This window comes from Microcaecilia unicolor, chromosome 6, assembly GCF_901765095.1.
Source record: "Microcaecilia unicolor chromosome 6, aMicUni1.1, whole genome shotgun sequence".
NCBI lineage: Eukaryota > Metazoa > Chordata > Amphibia > Gymnophiona > Siphonopidae > Microcaecilia > Microcaecilia unicolor.
Window position 1 is genome coordinate 55,030,197 of NC_044036.1, and position 23,740 is coordinate 55,053,936.

The 23,740-nt window shown below is 45.6% G+C and overlaps 1 protein-coding gene across 3 annotated transcripts in view; it reads right to left on the reverse strand.

The window, feature by feature from the left end:
- FUBP1 (far upstream element binding protein 1) overlaps positions 1-23,740 on the reverse strand; it is a 238,211-nt gene that overhangs the window by 205,616 nt on the left and 8,855 nt on the right. For all 3 annotated transcript variants that reach the window (XM_030206527.1, XM_030206528.1, XM_030206525.1), the window contains exons 2-3: positions 8,791-8,881; positions 6,450-6,488 (exon numbers count right to left, since the gene is read on the reverse strand). In XM_030206527.1, coding sequence (XP_030062387.1) covers positions 6,450-6,488; positions 8,791-8,881 — 130 coding nt within the window. The remainder of the gene's footprint in view (positions 1-6,449; positions 6,489-8,790; positions 8,882-23,740) is intronic.

Here is a 23,740-nt window from a genome sequence, read left to right on the forward strand (position 1 = left end):
GGAGACTCCGAAATTCGTACAATGCAAGACAAATTGCCCTGGTCTCCAACAGATTGATGGAATCAACTCGACTCCTCCACAGACCACCATCCTTGTGCCAGCAGCCCCATGCAGAGAGCTCCCCTGCCCCCGAGACCAGCATTCGTGGTCACCTTCGCAGGATGGAGGGTCCAGCAGTAATCCTTTTGACCAGTTGCTTGTCCGGAGCCACCACCATAGATCCTGACAACCATTTTTTGGTAGATGTAACTTGACCCACAAGGAGTCCGACTGAGACGACCACCTAGAGACCATCGTTACAGTTAAGCAACCGCTTAAAGCGGAAGAAAAGGGTAAAATTAGTTCTTACCTGATAATTTTCTTTCCATTAGTCCCAACAGATCAATCCAGAGACTTGTGGGTTATGTCCCTCTGCCAGCAGGTGGAGATAGAGAGAACTTCTGAGGTCCACTATATGTGATCAAATGTAACCACTCTCACCTCAGTATTGTTGCTATCCAAGCAGTGTAAAAGAGAAAAAAAAAAAAAAAACTTCACGATCCCAAAAATCCCCTGCCTCCAGCCACTCAGGTAAGCCCTGCCACTGCAGGAGGAAAAGACATGCAGTTCATAACACAGTGACCCATTCATGCGGGTCTGGCCAACACAACTATTCATTCTTCAAACAGATGAACTATGCAACTGTAAAAGAACAGAAGAAGCTTCCGAACAATAATACAGGGTGGGCCTCTGGAATCATCTGTTAGGACTAATGGAAAGAAAATTATCAGGTAATAACTAGTTTTACCTTCCACAGCTTCCCACAGATCAAGCCAGAGATTTGTGGGATATATCAAAAGCAGTCCTCACATAGGGCGGGATACTGACGTCCCAGCCAGGAGCACATAAGTTCCAAACGTGGCATACCCACGTGCTGCTACATCCAGGTGATAATGCTTTGAAAAGTATGCGCCGAAGACCAAGGAGCACATCGGCAAATCTCCTCCAAGGAGACCAAGCGAGACTCAGCAGCGGAATTTGCCTCTGCCCTGGTGGAATATGCTCTTAATCTATAAAGGCGGAGTCCTCCCAGACAACACATACGTCGAAGAGATCGCCTCCCGCAGCAAGCGGGTTACCGTGGCCTTGCCATGTTCCCCTTCTTGGAACCCACAGAGAGGATGAAAAAATGGTCCGAACGGCGGAAGTCATTCACCACTTCTAAGTAATTGATAAGAATACACCTGACATCTCGAAACCGAAACGCCCGGTATTCATTGGGATAGACCTCTCAGCTAAAGGCTGGAAGGAAAAGTATGTGAAAATGGAAGACCACCTTTGGCAAGATGGAACTCTCTGAACCAAAACTCCCATGTCCGTGAAACAGAGAAAAGGGTCTCTACAGGACAAAGCCTGAAGTTCCAAGACCTGCCACCCTGAAGCGATGGCGACCAGATACACCGCCTTCAATGTAAAATCCTTTAAGGATAGGCAGATTCAAAGGCTCAAAAGGAAGGCGCTGAAGCACACACAAGACCAGGCTCAGATACCAGAAGATGTGGAGGGCAAAAATGGTTCACTCCCTGAAGAAATAGCACAACGTCCAGATGGAGCCCCGAAGGCGGTCCCGAAACCAGGCCAAAGCCACCACCTGAACTTTCAAAGAGCTCAAGGAGAGAGACTTACCGAATCCGTCCTGCAAAAAGGAAAGGACTGCTGACACTGAAACCGAAAATGTCGAAAGGCCCACTGCCGAGCACCAGGACTCAAACGTTCGCCGGACGCAAAGCTGTTGAAGTAGAGTGCTTCGCGTCTGCACCATGGTGTGGTAGTCACTCGCTCCGGGTACCCCTTCCTTCCTCAATCTAGATATCTCAAGAACCAAGCCATAGGACCAAAGATGGAGGGATCCTCCATGGCTATTGGCCCCTCCCACAGCAGGCTGCACTAGCCCAGCAGCCTCAGAGGGCTGTCAATTTGCAGATGGATCAAGTCCGCATACCAGGGATGCCTGGGCCAATCCAAGGACAATAGAATCACCCTCCTCATATGTCTGCAATGTGTCCCACAATCCTGCCCACCTTGGGCCACGGGGGAAATACATACAGAAGGAGCAACTGGGGCCAAGGTTGGAGCAAAGCGTCAATGCCCCATGACACCGCATACCTGCCTCTGCTGAAGAAGCGGGGTACCTTCACATTGCTTCCCCGGGCCATCAGATCGAGAGCTGGGTTCCCCCATTGCTCCGAGATAAGTGCAAATACCTGGCTCGAAAATTCCCACTCCCCCGGGTCCAGTGCATGGCGACTGAGAAAGTCCACCTTGATGTTCAAGGACCCTGCAATGAGTGCCACTGAAAGGAGTGGAAGGTACCTTTCTGCCCACCGGCAAAGCAGCGACTCTCCGGATGCAACCACCACCACATAGCTAACTTCATGTGGGGTGCCCAAGAGATGTGGGCCAAATAGTCCTCCAAAAGGGGCAACCAGCGGATGAGAAGAGAAAGCTGGAGACCTATCATATTACTCCAGGCCCATGGAACCACATCCAATGTGGACACCATGGAGCCCAAGGCTTGCACGTAGTCCCACGATCTGGGGGCCGACATCCGTAGTAGCCCCTTCACTTGGGTCTGGATCTTTATCCGCCGTGCCTCCAGAAGGGATACTGTGCCCACCCGAATGTCAAACAGCACTCCCAAGTACTCCAAAGACTGACACATGGTTCAAATTTTACATTTGGTACCAGGCGGCAAAAGAGAAGGCTGTGGCCTTACACACAGCTACTCTTTTCCTTACACTTATCAGCACTAGCCCAGAGACTGGGGTGGGAGGAGGGCATATGAATGTGTGCAACTTTCCTCAACCCTGTCCAAACTGCCCGTTAAGTTCAGGCTGCAAAACCTAAGCACCAGGTCTAATTCTTTCAGTCACCATGGTCACCTGGGGTATGTCAAAGCCAGACATACTGGGTCAAGACCAAAGGTCAATCAAGCCCAGCATCTTGTGGTCAATCCAGGTCACTTAGCATCATCTCAAAAAGATTCCAAACTGCTTACCCCCAAGGATGATTTCCCCAAATCTACCTTAACAGCAATTTATTGACTTTTCCTCCAATAATTTGTCCAAACCTTTTTTAAACTGATCAATGCTAACTCCATCCCAGCTCCCGGTACGCCAAGCCCTTGCCACACCAGTCACCTTGACCCCCCCTCCCCCCCTCCAAATGCTAACTCTATCCCAGCTCCCGGTATGCCAAGTCCTTGCCACGCCACAGTCACCTTGACCCCCCCCCCCTCCAAATGCTAACTCTATCCCAGCTCCCGGTATGCCAAGTCCTTGCCACGCCACAGTCACCTTGACCCCCCCCCCCCCCCCCACCAAGAAAGCCAGATTCTACAAGCAGTAAAAATACTAGTAGAAGTAACAAATCATTTTATTCCACACTCTTAAGACAGCAAATGTACAGATCAGCACAGGACCCAAAGCATTCCAAATGCCAAAACAAGTCAGAAACAACACAGTATGTAAATATAAGGACTGGATAAATAAATTAAAACAAAGTTTAAAGCCCTTAATATGTAATACTTGGTAGTGGTTATATTCACACAGCAAGCAGCCTTAGGCAACAGATTTATTTTCTACTGAACATAATTAACTTTGCATGAACTTGGCAGCTAATAGTGTGCTGAACTGGACAATACTGGCACATTTAGACTGATGCGGGCCAAAACTTCTGCATGAAGGAAGCCCTTCCTTAATTATTCAATACCTTTCCGCAGTGTTCCAAAGGCTCTATGCGCTCTTTCCAGAAGAATCGATGAAGGCTCTAACGTGACTCCGGTCGCTGCCAACAGGTCACTTACAAATTTTTTGCACCATCCCCTTGCAATCCAGATACGCAGGGATTTCAGGGAGGCCCCTAAAGCATAAATTACACCTGTGGCTGCGGTTCTCTAGGTCTTCCAGTTTATCGAGAACCTGCTGATGGGCTGATTGAAGCTCCCCAATTTGGTGATCCACCATGCCCAACGCCTCCGAATGTGACTCCAGCTGAGTTTCTGTCTTTTCAATCCTGGAGCCCAGCTCCCGCAGCTCTCCTCTCAAATCAGCTCCCAGGGCCGCCAGATCTCCCTGAAGTGCCTTCAGATCTGTCTTCATTTCCCGCAGCCACTGCCTCCAGTCAGGTCCCATCACCTTTTCCAGACTTCCCGATTCCGTACCGCGCTCCTGCTGCTCACCTAGGATTGTCGGCTCTGCTCGCTCCTGGTGGCTCACCATCGCGGTCGCCATTTTTTTCCCCGCTCGCAACGTCCCCGCACCCAGGAACGCAAAGCGCGAAAAGTCCACCGCCTCCGCTCGTAGGCTCATCAAACAGCGGGTCCCCCAACACCGACACTTGTCCGCTAGACCTCAGGGCTGCACACTTGCCTCCTAAATAGGGTGTTTTTGCTATTAGACGCCGTGGGTCGCCCGGAGCTTCTCTCCTAAGCGGCCATTCTGCCTGATGACGTCACTTCCTCCCCTGTTTTTTGTTTTTAAACTAACAGCAGCAGCCTGGTTCCACCCAGGTTAAGGTGAAGCCTATCTTTTAGAAACAGGCTTCCTCTAACCAAAAGGTTTCCCCCATTACTAACAAATGTAAAGCTCTCTTTCCTTGTACCATCACATCACCTATGCATCACAACTTGAGGGCCAAATGCACTAAACCTAACGAGCCAGCAATGTGGTTTTTAAACCAGTTCTAGCCAGGCTAGCGAGCAAGTAGTAAAACGAGACATGCACAAAAGGGTTCTCCGAGCCATTTTCCTGTCACGGTAGCAGCTAACGAAAACAGAATGCAAATGATCTAAAAGGTATTATAATGAGCTAATTAGTATTATAATGTACATGCAAGGCAGATGCACAGCCATTTTCCGACCCCATGCACAAAAGCAGTCCCTACCTTTACTATGGAAAACCTAACGGGAAGTTTGCAACTCTCATTAATGCCTGGCTGGGGCTGCTGTGAGCTGTTGCAAGAAGCATAACAGGCACTTCTGTGGCAATTTATTGGAGGCTGTAGACAGCTATTATACACGCAGCTTGGCTGCGTGTATGAAGCCGTCTGACGTTGTGCAGCAGAGGGAGAGACAGCGGGACCCTGTAAAGAGAGAGAACTGCAAAGATCTGGGGGAGACCCAGGTCTCTCTCAGCCAATCATAGTGCATTTAGTTAACAGCAGTGACAGCTAAATGTGCTGTGATTGGCAGGCACTTCTTTTTAGTATTATGCTTCTTGCATTAAAAAAAGCGCAGAAGTGTCTGCAAATCACAGCGCGTTTAGCTGTCACTGGTGTCAGCTAAACACGCTGTGATGGGCTGAGAGATCTGGGTCTCCATCCGATCGTTTAGTTCTCTCTCCCTCTGATGCACAATGCCAAAGACAGCAATTTATTGGAGGTTGTAGACGGCTATTATACATGCAGTTTGTCTGCTTGTATGAAGCAGTCTTTGGCATGCGCAGAGCAGCCACGCAAAATGCATGGCTGCTCTGCACATGCTCAGCTGGCCGACTGGCTCCCCCCCCCCCCCCCAAGGAAGAAAATCGCATTCAAATGAGCTAACAGCAAGCAGCTCATTTGCATGCGATTTCCTTCATGCATGGCTGCTTTTTTCCCCGAATCGCTAAGGGATCAGTAAGGGAAGGGCTTTTTCCATGGAGTTAGTGCACCTGGATGCGAGTTCAATCTTCCCATAGGTCTGCATGGGAAAAGGGAACATTTCTGAATAACATAGTCCATATCATCCCTTTATTATAACAGAGACAATATAATACTCTTAACACCTCCCAAAAAGACAATCCACCTTTGGGAGGAACCCCTCACCATAGTGGAATCAGGTTTCAAGTCTATCCTGGATGATATCTCATCTACCAACCAGCTCTGATTCCACTGTCTGAACCACTGGGCCTGCAGACACTATAAGATACTATGCAGTTCAAGCTACAAGACTGAAACAAGCTGGTAGAAGACACATATGCTGGTGAATTCTCCTTTTCTCCAACCTTTCACTTCCGTAAATTAAACAACAACAACAACAACAAAAAAAAACACAAACCACAGAAAATGGGATAACCAAAGGCTAACAGTATTTCAGTCTAAATGTAGTAGTGATCTGAAGTTAAATGTTTGCAAACAAAATTAGTATATTTTAAAATGTTCTTACAGTCCAGACATTTTCAATTTACAAATTATGCAAAAGATTTGATAACAGTTTCAAAAACATACTACTTATTTCTATAGTGCTACTTGACATATGCAGCACTGTACACATTATATACAGGTACTTTCTCTTTCCCTGACATCAGCAGCTTTTTTTTTTTTTTTAAGAGAGTTCCTTTAAACTTTTTATGGCATAAAAATAACTCAGGTCTTATCCTACAATGATATTAAGCTTAACTATTATTCATAAAGACAAAAACAATACTTACAGTCATTCGGAGGAGCAACTTTCTTAGCCTCTGGTTGATCTGAAAAATTACAACAAAGGATGAAACCAAAAACTCATGTAGGACTTCTAACAATTTCCATGTTAAGTGAATACAGACATAATTCTTTGGTTGAGAAGCAACTAGTTTAACTAGTTTACACAAAAGATGTATACCTATTCTTGTTATTGCACGTGGGATTTAAAAAAAATGTTTATATCTGCATATGTTACAAAACATATAAAAGCAATTCAAAATTTGATTTAGTGAGGATTCTGTGTGTATCATGTACTAGAAAACATTAAACCAAATGAATGCTAAAGGCAGTGTGCTCAGAAAAATTAATAAAACCAGTAAAAAAAATGTTTTGCTTCTTTTGTTCATTCCTTTAACAAAAGTCCCTGAAAAACTATATCACTTCAAGTCCGTCAAATATCAAAGCACATAACTTCAGCTACAGTGATAGTTATTTGCTTTGATGAACTACATACACTGCACTGAGTACAAAGTAACCCTGAAATATTTCAGATGTCATCTTGTCTCCCAAATTTAAACCAGTATGATGAACAACTAGAATGATGTGAAAATTCAGGCAAAAAACCCAACAAGATATTTGTATGCCATCCCTTGCAAGAATCCAATTATTTTTTATTTACATATTATAAATAATAGAACTTCTACCTTTAAAAAGGAAAGCTCGTATCTCACAGAGGTCACTAGGATCGGGAGATCATAGAAGGATCTATCAGATCAGCTTACCTGCCCCTATTTGGCTAAATTACTCAATGAGCCAAGCATACTTTTTAGGGGTAGTATCACAATCCTCATCAATTCTATTACTATTCTTTAGGTAATGTTTTCGTTGTTTTTTTTTACTTTCAATTCTTATTATTAAGCCACAGCAATTTATGTTTATATATGAATTTCAGATTTCTTTATGCTAAATCCTACCAGACCGCACAAGCTGCATGTCTACCCTCTGCTGAGACTGAGAAAATACTGGAGATAGAGGGCTAGCACAGGTTATATGTACTCAGTTTGAAGTTAGTGTTCTCAGTCTCCCTCTGCTGGTAGGCATGCATAACCCAAGCGTCTTGACTGGTCTGGAGGGTTGCTGAGGAATTTGCTAATACAGGAGTGCTAGCACAAACAAAAACTCCAGGTTTCCAAATTACTGGCTAATGAAATTAGCAACTCTGCTACATATGATCCAACTGATGGGAGTACTTCACACAGTTTTAAATTTTTGTTTGTTTCTGGTCAGCAGTCTGGGCGTATTTGGGCCAGATGTATCATTAAACTTGGAGCATTACACACAAGATTGTCTATTGGACAATATGACTACTATAGTAAGGCGTGTTTGGTGGCTAAACAGTGTATACTTTTACACTGGATTTATCCAACATCCCTGAATGTGGAACAATAGAGAAATCACATGCAGGAATTATTGCAGATGGAGACACTTTGGTGGATTCCTGGGGAACTATGGACCCCATTTCTGGGTACCCTAACTGTCCAGTTTTGTTCTAATGTACTATATGATTACAGCAATATAAATCTCTTGTTTTTCCAGATGTATCACCAGTCACTTGAGGACATCTACAAGATTTAAGAGAAGAGGGAAGGGGTGAGGGATGTGTATGGGGGTAGATTCGGTAAGTGGTCATGTGGGGGGGGGGGGGGGGGGGGAGTTGAGGAAAGGGTTGGTAGGTATAGGGACAGTTCTTATAACATCATTCTGTTACTGCTGTCTATTCTCTTTGTGATGTTTTTGTATGCTATGTTACTGCTGTATAGGTAAGGAAGATAACCCAATAAATATATTTTAAACATTTTTGTTTGAAACACCATTAAAATAACCTAGAATGATGAATTCTACACATGGTAAATATACAAAAGTAGTTCCAATTTGACAGATGGATTACTCCAATTTTAAGACTTTTTTTTTTTTTTTTTATAAAATAAAAACATACATCCATCTCTTTGCAGAAACTGCTCATCTTCAAAGCACACAGACTTACAAAGTAACACAGATTAATATGGGGCTCAATTTCAAAGCACTTAGACTTACAAAGTTCCATATATTACTATGAGGTGTTTTTTCCAAAGCATTTATGGAACTTTGTAAGTCTAAGTGCTTTGAAAATACACCTCTATGTAACTTTGAAAATGAGCACCTTAACATCAGATGTGTTTAAACAATCATGACCTATATAAAACATGGCTACATTCCATTACTGAATTTAAAAGAGGATGACAACAGTAGGTGCCCTAACATCTTACTGTCCAACTTATTATCCAAGGATTAAATATCTTGGACAAGTAATTGTAAACTAGAGCTTACCTCCATCATCAAGAGGTCTTTTTTGTCCACCATAACCATAGTCATTGGAATTCAGTGTTCCTCCAGAATCTCCTCCAATTTTTGCTGCAATCTATTAAAAAATTAACAGTGAGCATACCACAAAAATCCATACAGACTAAACATTGAAAATTAGGTCAAACTTACAATTATACTTGAAAAAAAGTAGCACTGCAATTCTTTGAAAAGTACATTCCAATATTCCCAGCAACAAAACACCACCTCAATTATCATCTGCTGTATTTGTCTTTGGTGATAAACAACTTAAGTAAAAAGTGACCAATGTATATGATTCCTGGACACAAATGTTTAGGTAAGGGAAAATTAGGTTCTTACCTTGGTAATTTTTTTTCCTTTACTCATAGCAGATGAAGCCATTACATATGGGTTGTGTCCATCAACCAGCAGGGGGAGATAGAGAGCACTCAACTTTTCACAGTGCCTCATATGGCCAGCCGGCTCCACTGCCTCTTCAGTATTTGAAGTTTCCAAAGCAGTATGGCAAACCGCAATGGGAATAATGAACTTTCCTCACAGCGAACAAGGAGAAATTAGATCTTACCTGCTAATTTGCTTTCCTTTAGTCCCTCCGGACCGGACCAGGATTGGACTGATGGGTTGTGCTCGCCTACCAGCAGGTGGAGACTGAGAAAAAACTCTGACTCTAGAGAGCCAATAGGAGCCCTGGCCATGTGACCTTAGCCTCAGTATTTGAATAACAAAGCAGGAAAGAAAGAAAGACCTTCTGTGCCGTACGGAATCCTAGCAGCCACAAAGCACTCGGCAATGCCAAGTATCAGAGCTCACCAGCAACTCTCACCAGAGAAGTGGTATGGCCCGATATGTATTACAGCTCACCAGCAACTCTCACCAGAGAAGTGGTATGGCTCACTTGTACTATAGCTCACCAGCAACTCTCACCAGAGAAGCGATATGGCTCACATGTAATATAGCTCACCAGCAACTCTCACCAGAGAAGTGGTATGGCTCACTTGTCTTATAGCTCACCAGCAACTCTCACCAGAGAAGTGGTATGGCTCACTTGTCTTATAGCTCACCAGCAACTCTCACCAGAGAAGTGGTATGGCCCACTTAAGATTTTATATATATTCCATCAACTGATCTTACCAGCAACTCTCACCAGAAAAGTGGTAAATCATATTTAAGGTTTTATAGATATTCCAGCAATTGAGCTCACCAGCAACCACCAGAGAAGTGGTATAGACCACGTAAAGTTCTGTATATATATAGTATTGTTCCACGAATCGTAAAGGAATGAATACACTTCCTACTGAATACACTTCCTACTTAATAAAAGAAGCTAAAGAGTAGAGAGAACATGGGAGGGGCCTGGTCCGGTCCGGAGGGACTAAAGGAAAGCAAATTAGCAGGTAAGATCTAATTTCTCCTTCCTTAGCGTCCCTCCGGACCGGACCAGGATTGGACTGATGGGAAGTACCAAAGCAGTAATCTGAAGGGAGGGACCCTAAGAAAACTGCAGAGAAATGTTCATGCTGCATAGGCCACCTGGCAACAACTAACATGTAGTGTGTCCCAATGAGCAAAATAAAATGAAACTAGGACTAAGTTGCCAACTTACCAATGTGCACCAAAAATCGCCGTAGTAAGAATAGAGCCCGCTTCTGAAGTTGTGGAATATGTTGTAATACGCTGTGGAACTGCCCTCTCAGCGAGAAGAGAAATAGACATTCTCATTTCCTTGATCCTTCGCGATATAGCGGGTTAGAAACAATGAAAAACTTTTACGCCTACTGGCTAGAAGGACAAAACCAATAAGAAAAAACCGATTGGGAAAGGTGAAAACTTTAAACTACAGCAGACCGAAAAGAAGTTACCAACCGTAGAAGTATTCCACACATAGATCTACTTGCTGCAATGGCTACTGGGAAACACTGCTTGAAGAGGAAAACTTTATAGAAAAAGTTATGGCTACTAGAAAACAGAACTTTAAGAGTCTGTTCACCTAGTTCACCTAGCTGGTGGATGAAGCGGGGGGTACAGATGCAGGACTCCTTTAAGAAACCGCTTTGACAGTGGATGCTGCATAAGCGTGCGGTTGTCAACAGTATCATGCATCACTGATAGAGCTGCCAAATGAACTCTAATGGATGAGTAAGACAGACAAGATTTCGCAAGATGCAGAAGATATTCCAAAACATGCAAAATGGATACTGTTTGTGGAATGAAGTGGTGAGAGGAGCACCACAGAGTGAACCGTCGCCACTTTGATTCATAGGACTTTAATGTAGATTTCTGTCTGGAAGCAATTAAAACTTGAAGTACTTCCTGCGAAAATATCAAAGATGTTGCAGACCCAGTAACCACGCCATAAGTTTGAGTGACTGGGGGTCCGGATGTAGAAGGGTGCCTTGGTTCTGCTTAAACACCTAGTGAGATGACGGAAGAAACGCATAAAGAAGGTTGAAAAACCCCTGCTGGACGTTGGCATCTGTCCCTGTCTCCATCAAGACTGTTGCTGAACGGAAGAAGCAAGAAATGTTCGTGAGCCTGAAGGCAAAAAGAGATAGCCCTGAAGTGTCGCAGTGAGGAAGTAAGGCTGAAAAAATGAGAGTCCATTCACCTAAATGCAGGGTGACACAACTAAGAAAAAATGAGTACAAACTCAAGAGTATACTCTTAACTCCTCCTTGGCGGATGACATAACCCATTGCCATGGCAAGGACCAACATAGCTCTCTCCGCCTTGTTTGTCAGTACATAAGTACATAAGTAGTGCCATACTGGGAAAGACCAAAGGTCCATCTAGCCCAGCATCCTGTCACCGACAGTGGCCAATCCAGGTCAAGGGCACCTGGCACGCTCCCCAAACGTAAAAACATTCCAGACAAGTTATACCTAAAAATGCGGAATTTTTCCAAGTCCATTTAATAGCGGTCTATGGACTTGTCCTTTAGGAATCTATCTAACCCCTTTTTAAACTCCGTCAAGCTAACCGCCCGTACCACGTTCTCCGGCAACGAATTCCAGAGTCTAATTACACGTTGGGTGAAGAAAAATTTTCTCCGAAGGTAAAACGAATTGCTGAGGTCCCCCAGAAAAAAAAAATATATATACAAACAAGCTTCTGCCAAAAAGTGTACTGCACGAAGCATCCCAATGACAGAACTAAGGTTCTTGAGATAACTAGATGACACTTAAATAGCGCGATTGATGACCCTGAGATTCGCAATAGGATGAAGGAAAATTCCTTCTTGGGCATTAGAAAGTAAAATTGCATTCTGCAGAATAGAGCAAGGAAATGGCCGAAGGCCCAAGGTCACCAAGAAAAATATAAACTGGGATGTTTGCAGAGGAGACAAAAGACTGTGCGCCAACCTGACTAAACAAAGAGAAAATCAGAGATATCTGATGAGAGATCAAATGAGAGGCCTGGCTACAATCACCACCCAACCTAGAGACTGTAAGAAATGCAACACCCGGTGCGTGACCTGAGAACTCTGCTGATAAGACTTTCTCCAATTAGGCAGTCGTCTAGGTAAGAATGAAATGACCCTAAGATCTATAAAAGAACGGAAGAGAGAGTACTGCTGAAAATGACCGGTTAATGCATAAGCAAAAAACTAGCCATTCTCTGGATCCTGAGGAGAAGAGGAAGGGTGACCAAGGACACCAGTTAAATAGGGCTACAAACTCCAACCCTATCTCTGTGGCATTCCATAGTTGGGTAAGTTCTGAATATAGAAAGTTCTGAATATAGGAGTCCACCAGCTATGGTAGTACGCTCCGGACAGAAAAAAATTGTCCCAGTATGAACGTCTGATTCACCGGCCTGTAATTTCTTGGATCTCCCTAATCCACATACCACTAATCCACGTACCACGGTCATGCGTCCTCCCTCACCGAGATGTAGATTGTAAGCTCCTTTGAGCAGGGAATGTCCTTCTTTGTTAATTTGTACAGCGCTGCGTAACCCTAGTAGCGCTCTAGAAATGTTAAGTAGTAGTAGTAGTAGTAGTAGTAGTAGTAGTAGTAGTACCAGACTCACACCCAATAGATATGAATGTTGAGCTTGTTTCAGGTTAAAACACCGAACCTAGGCCCAGGGTCCACGGTGTTCCTAGTGGTGAACAGCCATGGCAAATATTGTATGCGTTAGTTTGCAGAATTACTGCAAAGCCTTGCTTTTGGAGCAGAGATTTCTGTTCGATACTCTCGTGAGAGGTTTTTTTATTTTTTTTTTTAATGCTGTTCTGGCTGTAGAAAGGTGGACATTTGAGCTTCCCCAGAATGGCAAAACTTATGTACCTATGCCCATTAGATATGAATGCTGGACTTGATGGACTTTAGGCCTTACCCAGCATAACCATACATATGTACCTATGGCATAAATACACAGGAAGTGAGTGAATCCCCTTCCAATTGAAAGAACACTCTGGAGTGAAGGCGCATAGAATGAAAATGAAAAAGGACAAACTTGGAAATTACCTGTAACGAAAAAAGTGAAGTTGTGCCACAGCCACTTGGTGAAGGCAGTGTAGACAAGACTGTATCTGAATTCAAGAAAGCTTGATATAACATCAGGTCTCTAAGGAAGAGGAAGAGATAGCAGATGGTATTTATAGGCATACTGGACCAAACCAGGATGTTTATAATCTGCCAATGCTGAACTGATAGAGTAGAGACAAACACGAGTAGATGGTTTGAGGACTGTCCACTAACTTTAAGTGAAAGGATGACTTTATTCTCTAAGTGACCATATGTCCTGTAAAAACCAGAAGAAACCTAAAATGAAATATGAGAGGCTTCAAGGCAGTTGGAAAAGAAGGGAAGCCATGAATAAAGCATGCCTGCTAAGGCAGCTGAGTGATTGGGAGCTTGGTAGACAGGACTGTCCCTCAGAGAATATGAAAGAGCTGATATATCCCCATGGCATCTGAACAATATACTGTATGCCTCTAGAGAAGGCTTCTTAAAGTCGGAAAAAGAAAACACTGTATAACACTACAGCCATTGAGAGTGTCTGTTAAGTTCTTAAAACACTATATAACATCATAGGCATGGAGTAAAATGCTTGAAAGGAACTAAGATATTATGGTCAGAATTGCAAAGTACCAATCAATTGACTCTTAGACAATGTAGTCCTATTCACCAGGGAATGAGAAAGACAGAAATTTACTCTATGCCTATAGAGAAAGTTTCTAAAGTTCTTAAAACACTGTATAATACTACAGCTATTGAGGAAAATGCTTGAAATGAATTATGATATTATGATAAGATGTAGATTTTCCACCAGGCAATGAAAAATGACTGAGCACCAGAAAAAACTAGTGTTAACAGCCCCGTGATACATAGAAATTTAAAAGAAGAAAAGCTTGTTATATATCCATATATGAAAGGAGCCCCCTTTCAACCAAATATTGCCTGCTGATGTGAAGAGCATTTTAGAATACGCCGTTCAGCACATACAAAAGTGTACACATCTTGGAGCCGAACTGCTCTATGAACTGCAGCCTTACCTTCAGCAGAGAGATCCCCGACTGATAAGATGGAGGGAGAAACAAAATGGCCGCCGTTCGCGCCACTGGCCCTATGGCGATCGTCGACAGCGCGCCCAACACCTCCGAACAAGCGGAGTCCAGTGGAACGGCGAAGAAACAACAGCCGGCGAAAAAGGCCCCGAAAAAACCGGAGGCAGCACCGGACCCAAAGAAACCTTGAAGGGAGAGCAAAATTTACACGTTCCGGCTGCGTGAACTGCGCCTGACCGACAGCAGCTGTTTGAACTTTTAAGCCATATCAGAAAAAACAGGTGGCCGCGCTTATGCGGTTCGCACCTTTCTTTTTTTTTTCTTTTCATTTGTTTAAACTGCCGCCGCCAAAACGCAAGAAAATGGAGGAAATTAAATCTGACGAGAAAAATCGCTGTTTAAAGTCACAGACACTGAATTATTTTCTTCTGTTTGTTTTTTTATTTTTTTATAACCCCTCAATCATAATAAAACACTGGAGCTGCCTGCTCGTTAGAAGTCTGGGGAAAGAAAGGCTGCTTCTTTGAATTTCCTTTTATTTGATTTAATTCTTTAAAGCAGCTGCCTGTTAAAAGTGGCTGCCTCTCCCAAAGACGGTACACCTTTCCAGAGAAAGGGACGGCCCTTCCCTGCTAAGCCAGGGAGATGGGGAGGAAGGGGGGTGGACTCGAGACACCCGAGTTTAACACCCCCGAGGCTGTCAAAGAAAGAAGAGAAAGGAAACCCTGTCAAGCCTCTAAATAAGATTCCAGGCACAGAAGAATTATCACAAATATCTGTAATATCTAAAGAGAAAAGGAGAGAGACTAATGGGCTCACTTCCTACCTGCTGGGAGACTGAGAAAATACTGAGGCTAAGGTCACATGGCCAGGGCTCCTATTGGCTCTCTAGAGTCAGAGTTTTTTCTCAGTCTCCACCTGCTGGTAGGCGAGCACAACCCATCAGTCCAATCCTGGTCCGGTCCGGAGGGACGCTAAGGAATGGCCCCTTAACAAGGGCATGAACTCAAAAGGAGGGAATGAACACATCCTCCCGGAGGGAATAAATTCGTCCTCCTTATTGTATAACTGGAGGGGATACACACAACCTCCTGGAAGGAATAAACACATCCTCCCAAAACAAACTGGAGGGAATAAACTCATCCTCCTATAAGTGAACATGAATCCTGAAGACTGTTTTCCAACTTTCTCCCAAGGAAGGAACTTCAGGAAACAAGAACAGAACCTGAAACAGATTCACAGCATACAATCATACAGGGAGGGCTCATGGCTTCATCTGCTATGACTAAAGGAAAGAAAATTACCAAGGTAAGAACCTAATTTTCCATTCCTTGTCATCAAGCAGATGAAGCCATTACGTATGGGATGTAACAAAGCAATCCCTACATAGGGTGGGAACAGGTCACACCACGCGCTAGCACTTGTGCTCCAAAACGCGCATCCCTCCTAGCAGCCACATCCAGCCTGTAATGTCGGGCAAAAGAGAGCTTAGAAGCCCATGTTGCTGCACTGCATATCTCTTGACGAGAGAGTGCTCCAGTTTCAGCCCAGGAGGAAGAAATCGCTCTGGTAGAATGCGCCTTAAAGGCTACAGGCGGAGACCGGCTGGCAAACAAATAAGCTGAAAAGATAGTTTCTTTCAGCCAGCGGGCAATAGTGGCTTTAGACGCTGGAGACCCTCTGCGAGGACCTGATAGCAAAACAAACAGATGATCATAGATCCTGAAAGAGATAGTAACTTGCAGATACTGCAGCAGAGTCCTGCGCACATCCAAAAGGTGCAACTGCCCAAAAGATTCTGGAAACTCCTCCTTATCAAAGGAGGGCAAGAAAATAGACTGGTTTAGGTGAAACGCTGAAACCACCTTAGGCATGAAGGAAGGCACGGTCCGAACCGTGACCCTGGACTCTGAGAATTGCAGAAATGGGTCTCTACAGGACAGCGCCTGGAGCTCTGACACCCGTCTCGCCGAAGTAATGGCCACAAGAAAAACGGCCTTTAGTGTCAAATCTTTCTCCGATGCTCGCCGAAGTGGCTCAAAAGGAGAAGCCTGCAGGGCCTTCAAAACTAGCCCCAGGTTCCAAGCTGGAAAGGGTGCTCGCACGGAAGGCCGGAGCCGAAGCACCCCACTAAGAAACCGTGCCACATCTGGATGAGCAGCTAAAGACACGCCTTCCACCTTACCACGAAGGGAGGCCAACGCTGCCACTTGCACCCGCAGGGAATTATAGGCCAAGCCTATTTGTACACCATCCTGCAAAAAGTCCAGAATCAGCGAGACAGGAGCCCGCATGGGTGTGATCGCTTTTGAAGCACACCAAGACTCAAACTGGCACCAAATCCTGGCATAAGCCACGGAAGTGGAACGCTTGCAGGCCTGCAGGAGAGTGGAAATGACTGTGTTTGAATAGCCTTTGTCCCTCAATTGCGCCCTCTCAATCGCCAAGCCATAAGACCAAAGCGGCAGGCGTCCTCCATGGCTACCGGGCCCTGTGACAACAGGTTCGGTACCAGAGGTAAAGGAAAGGGAGCCTCCACTAGCATCTGTCGGAGGTCCGCATACCAAGGCCTCCTGGGCCAATCCGGGGCGATGAGGACCACTTCTCCTGGGTGCAGCTGAATCCGCAGGAGCACGCACCCTATCAAGGGCCATGGAGGGAACACATATAGTAGGCCAGGGCTGAGTCAAGGCATCCAACCCTGCCGAGTGAGGATCTCTCTGTCTGCTGAAGAAGCACGGGACTTTGGCATTTGAACTTGTCGCCATAAGATCCATCACGAGCTTGCCCCATTTGGCACATATCTGCAGGAATACTTCGTCTGCTAGTTCCCATTCTGCTAGATCGATCGATGCCTGCTTAGAAAATCGGCTTGCACGTTGCTCTGACCTGCAATGTGAGCTGCCGACAGAAACTGAGGATGCAGCTCGGCCCAGTGGCAAATCTATTCGGCCTGCGCGGCCAGTGCTCTGCACTGAGTGCCGCCTTGTCTATTTATGTAGGCCACTGCCGTCGCGTTGTCCGACATCACTCTGACAGCCAATCCTTCCAGGGTCACTGAAAAGGACAGAAGCGCCTGAAACACCGCTTTCAACTCCAGGCGGTTGATGGACCACTCTGACTCCTCGGGTGTCCATAGACCCTGGGCATGCTTCCCCTTGCAATGTGCGCCCCAGCCATTCAGGCTGGCATCTGTCACCACTAGGCACCAATCGGGGAGCGCCAGCGGCTTTCCCCGCCGCAACACGCTGTCCGAGAGCCACCACTCCATACTGAGGCGGGCCGCAGGGAGCCAAGAAATTCTGCATTGATAATCCTGAGAAACTGGAGACCATCTTTGAAATAGGGAATACTGTAGAGGTCTCAGGTGCGCTCTCGCCCAGGGCACCACTTCCAATGTAGCTGTCATCGATCCCAGCAGCTGGACAATGTCCCAAGCTCGCGGGCGGAGCATCCTCAGGAGCAGACGGACCCGATTCTGAAGTTTGCACTGCCTTAGCTCGGGTAGGTATACATAGCCCGAGTCTGTGTCGAACCTGGCCCCCAAATATTCTAGAGATTGCGAGGGGGTCAGGTGACTTTTGGCCATATTGACGACCCAGCCTAGAGATTGAAGTACTGAGACCACTCTGGCTGTAGCTTGATAGCTCTCTGTTACAGAGTCTGCTCTGATGAGCCAGTCGTCTAGGTACGTGTGAACCCTGATACCTTCTCGCCTGAGCAAAGCAGCTACCACCACCATTACCTTCAAAAAGGTTTGGGGAGCTGTGGCGAGGCCAAAAGGCAAGGCCCGGAACTGGAAATGTTTTCCCAACGCCGCAAACCTCAGAAACTTCTGGTGCGGGGGCCAAATTGGTATGTGCAAGTAAGCTTCTTTCAGGTCTAGAGACGTGAGAAACTCTCCTGGCTGTACCGCATCAATGACGGAGCGCAGGGTTTCCATGTGGAAATGCCGCACTCTCAGGGACTTGTTTAATTATTTTAAGTCCAGAATAGGGCGAAAAGACCCACCTTTTCGAGGCACCACAAAGTAGATGGGGTTACCATATGGCTCCAGAAAAAGGAGGACGGATTGAGCCAGCCGGGTTTTACTTCCATTGCTTTCCATTGAAAGCAATGGAAGTAAAACCCGGCTGGCTCAATAACTTCCATTGAAAGCCAATAACTTCCATTGAAAGCAATGGAAGTAAAACCCGGCTGGCTCAATCCGTCCTCCACAATCTGAAGGGGAATTAGCCCTTCTACGCTTTTCTTTATGCCAATTATCAGGGAAAATAGCCTCAGCGGGCAGCCCCAGGCCAGAATCCTCCGGGGGGGGGGGGGGGAGGGAGACAATAGAAGGGGCCTCAAACGACCCTTGAGGGAGAGCTCTTTTCAGCATGTATGCTTCATGCAATAACAACACAAAATCTGGGGAGAAAAACTCGCCCTGGGCACCCAGATCCCGTCCAGGGCTAGCCGCTCACTGAATAGCCTCAATTCGAGGTCCCCCACCCCCGGGCTCAGGGCTCTCCGTCTCTACGGAGGCCGCACCATGCGGAGAATTCAAAATGACGTCCGCTGCCAGCTCTGAGCGGGAAGAATCATCGCTCGTCATGCTCGGGCCGGCTCTTACACCTGTACAGCACGATTTACAGAGCCCCGCTGCTGATCTGCGCTTGCCACACCGGGAACAGCGCTTTACATTCTCTGCAGCCATCGCCGAAAACGTCGGGAAAATTCAAAATGGCGATTTCGCGCCAAAAACGCCCCGATCGCGGGCCCACCCCGGAGGAGTTAGAAAACACTCTTACCACACCGGACAGAGTATCACAGCTCCAGTCCCATAGAAGAATCAAAGGAAAACCTCTGTTCCATTTTTTTTTTTTTTTAACGCTGTGAGGAAAGCAGAGGTAATAAGAACTCCGGAGGCTCAGATGAGTGGGAAAGGCGAACCAATGTGCCTGCATCCACTGAGTGGGAAAGGACAGGGAAAAGGCTAACCTATGTGCCTTCAAACTGAAGCTGCTATAGCCTCTAACACCCCTGCTAACAACTGGCAAGCCAGGAGCCACCCCCAGGTAGATTTTTGAGGGAGCTCGAAGAAGCTGCTGCCACCCTGCTTGGGGAGATAGAGAATACTGAAGAGGCAGTGGAGCTGGCTGGCCATGAGGCACTGTGAAAAGTTGAGTGCTCTCTATCTCCCCCTGCTGGTTGATGGACACAACTCATACGTAATGGCTTCATCTGCTTGATGACAAGGAAGTTGAAGTTGGCTTCCATTCAAACTCGGCTGAAGTATAACAAGGTAAACACCCACACTGGAATGTTTATTTACTAGTAAAAAAGGCCAGTTTCTAATACCAATGAAACAGGCGCTAGCAAGGTTTTCATCGTAGTGTGTATGTTTGAGAGTGTGTGTGTGAGAGTGACTGTGTGAGAGAGACAGAGTGATTGTGCGAGTGTGTGTGACAGAGTGAGGCTGTCTGTGTGAGAGTGTGTGTGTGTGAGAGAAAGAAAGAGTGTGCGGCAGGGGCCCCCCCTCCGTCTCCCGCCCTCCTTCTCCCTCCCCCCCTATCTTCCCCTCCTCCCTCCCAGCTTCAGAGTCGTGGCCCCCCCCCCCCCCCGCCTTTCAGGGTCGCGGCCCTCCCTCCGTCCCACTGCCATGTTCAGGCAGACTGGCTGGCTCTCTCCCTCCGACGTTCAGGCTGCCTGCCTGCCTCCCTCCCACGTTTAGGCTGGCTCGCTCCCTCGCTTCCTCCCAAGTGTTAGTGCTCCGTTGTGACGCGAGGGCGGGGCGATGGTAGTCCTCCCTTTCTTGCAGGTTGTGCTGGCTCCCTCCCTCCCGCTACCACATTCAGGCAGGCTGGCTGGCTGGCTGGCTCCCTCTCTCCGACGTTCAGGCTGCCTGCCTGCCTCTCTCCCTTCCTCCCACGTTTAGGCTGGCTCGCTCCCTCCCTCGCTTCCTCCCAAGTGTCAGTGCTCCGTTGTGACGCGAAGGCGGGTTGATGGCAGTCCTCCCTTTCTTGCAAGTCGTTCGCTTTCGCGATGTTTCTGACGTCACGCTTTGTGGGCGATGCGATTCGTTGACTGTTAAGTGCCCTGCCCTCAACGTCATCACGTTGTAACGTGAGGGCGGGGCATACACTCATGGAGGAGTTTCGATCTACACAACTACAGGCTTCAATAGAACGTTGGAGGTGTGTTTTATATAGAGAGATTGCATTAGTACCCCACATTTTCCCACCTTTTGCAGGCTTAATGTGGCTTACATAGTACCGTGAGGTGTTAGCCACCTCCGGTGATGAAACAAATAGAGTAATGTTGTTACAGTCACATTAGAGAATCAAGAGAAGAAGTACATAAGTACATAAGTAATGACATACTGGGAAAAGACCAAAGGTCCATCGAGCCCAAAATCCTGTCCCCGACAGTGGCCAATCCAGGTCAAGGGCACCTGGCAAGCTACCTAAACGTACAAACATTTTACACGTTATTCCCGAAATTGTGAATTTTTCCCAAGTCCATTTAGTAGCGGTCTATGGACTTGTCCTTTAGGAAACCGTCCAACCCCTTTTTAAACTCTGCCAAGCTAACCACCTTCACTACGTTCTCCAGCAACGAATTCCAGAGTTTAATTACGCGTTGGGTGAAGAAAATGTCTCTCTTATTTATTTTAAATTTACTACACTGTAGTTTCATCGCATGCCCCCAGTCCTAGTATTTTTGGAAAGCGTGAACAGACGCTTCACATCCACCTGTTCCACTCCACTCATTATTTTATATACCTCTATCATGTCTCCCCTCAGCTGTCTCTTCTCCAAGCTGAATAGCCCTAGCCTCCTTACTCTTTCTTCATAGGGAAGTCGTCCCATCCCCGCTATCATTTTCGTCGCCCTTCGCTACACCTTTTCCAGTTCTACTATATCTTTCTTGAGATGCGGCGACCAGAATGGAACACAATACTCAAAGTGCTGTCGCACCATAGAGCGATACAATGGCATTATAACATCCTCACACCTGTTCTCCATACCTTTCCTAATAATACCCAACATTCTATTCGCTTTCCTAGCCACAGCAGCACACTGAGAAGGTTTCAGTGTATTATCAACGACGACACTTTCTTGGTCCGTAACTCCTAACGTGGAACCTTGCAAAACGTAGCTATAATTTGGGTTCTTTTTTCCCATATGCATCACCTTGCTCTTGTTCACATTAAACGTCATCTGCCATTTGGCTGCCCAGTCTCGTAAGGTCCTTCTGTCATTTTTCACAATCCTCTTGCGAGTTAATGACTTTGAATAACTTTGTGTCATCAGCAAATTTAATTACCTCGCTGGTTACTCCCATCTCTAAATCATTTATAACTATATTAAAAAGCAGTGGTCCTAGTACTGACCCCTTAGGAACTCCACTAACTACCCTTCTCCATTGTGAATACTGCCCATTTAACCCCACTCTCCGTTTCTTATCCTTCAACCAGTTTTTAATCCGCAACAGGACATTTCCTTCTATCCCATGACCCTCCAATTTCCTCTGTAGCCTTTCATGAGGTACCTTATCAAACGCCTTTTGAAAATCCAGATACACAATATCAACCGGCTCCCCTTTGTCCACAGGTTTGTTTACTCCTTCAAAGAATTGAAGTAAATTGGTCAGGCAAGATTTCCTCACGCTAAAGCCGTGCTGACTTGGTCTCAGTAATCCGTGTCCTTGGATGTGCTCTGTAATTTTGTTTTTAATAATAGCCTCTACCATTTTCCCCGGCACCGACGTCAGACTCACCAGTCTATAATTTCCAGGATCTCCCCTGGAACCTTTTTAAAAAAAATCAGCATTACATTGGCCACCCTCCAATCTTCCGGTACCACACTCAATTTTAAGGATAAATTGCATATCACTAATAGCAGATCCGCAAGCTCATTTTTCAGTTCTATTAGTACTCTAGGATGTATACCATCAGGTCCTGGAGATTTGTTACTCTTCAGTTTGCTGAACTGCCCCATTACGTCCTCCAGGTTTACTGTGAATTCAGTATGTTTTTCTGAATCGTCCGCTTGAAATACCAATTCCGACACTGGTATCCCACCCCAATCTTCCTCGGTGAAGACTAAAGCAAAGAATTCATTCAATCTCTCCGCTACGTCTTTGTCATCCTTGATCGCCCCTTTTACCCCTCAGTCGTCCAGCGGCCCAACCGATTCTCTTGCCGGCTTCCTGCTTTTAATATACCTAAAAAAAATTTTTACTATGTTTTTTTGCCTCTAATGCTATCTTTTTTTCGTAATCCCTCTTGGCCTTCTTTATCTGCGCCTTGCATTTGCTTGGACACTCCTTATGTTGCTTCTTGTTATTTTCAGACGGTTCCTTCTTCCATTTTCTGAAGGCGTTTCTTTTAGTCCTAATAGCTTCCTTCACCTCACTTTTCAACCACGCCGGCTGTCTTTTGGACTTCCATCTTTCTTTTGTAATTTGCGAAATATGTTTGGCCTGGGCCTCTAGGATAGTACTTTTGAACAGCATCCACACCTGTTGAATAGTTTTTACCCTCTCAGTTGCCCCTCTAAGTTTTTTTTTTTTTTTACTGTTCTTCTCATTCTATCATAATCTCCTTTTTAAAAGTTAAACGCTAACGTATTTGACTTCCTATGTATAGTTACTTCAAGGTTGATATCAAAACTGATATTATGATCACTGTTATCAAGCGGCTCCAGTACCATAACGTCCCTCACCAGATTATGCGCTCCACTAAGGACCAAGTCTAGAATTTTTCCTTCTCTTGTTGACTCCTGCACCAGCTGCTCCATAAAGCTGTCCTTGATTTCATCAAGGAATTGTATCTCTCTAGTGTGTCCCGATGCTACATTTACCCAGTCTATATTTGGGTAATTGAAGTCAACAATTATTATCGCATTGCCCATTTTGTTTGCATCTCTGATTTCTTTTATCATTTCTGCGTCTACCTGCTCATCCTGGCGAGGCAGACGGTAGTACACTCCTATCACCGTCCTTTTCCCTTTTATACATTGAATTTCAACCCACAATGATTCAAAGGTGTGATTTGTGTCCTGCTGAATTTGTAACCTGAGTCAAGGCTCTCGTTAATATACAATGCTACCCCTCCACCAGCCCAGTCCAGTCGATCACTATGCTATACTTTATACCCCGGTATGACAGAGTCCCCACTGGTTATCCTCCTTTCACCAGGTCTCAGTAATGCCTATTATGTCCAATTTTTCATTTAGTGCAATATATTCCAACTCTCCCATCTTATTTCTTACACTCCTAGCATTTGCATATAGATATTTCAGAGTATATTTGTTGTTGCTATTTGCATGATGCTTAGTACTTGACACTATTGATTGGCCATCTTTTGTCTGATCTTTAGTTCTATTTATGGGCACCTGACCTACCACAGTCTGTTGTGCAACCTCACTATCCAGA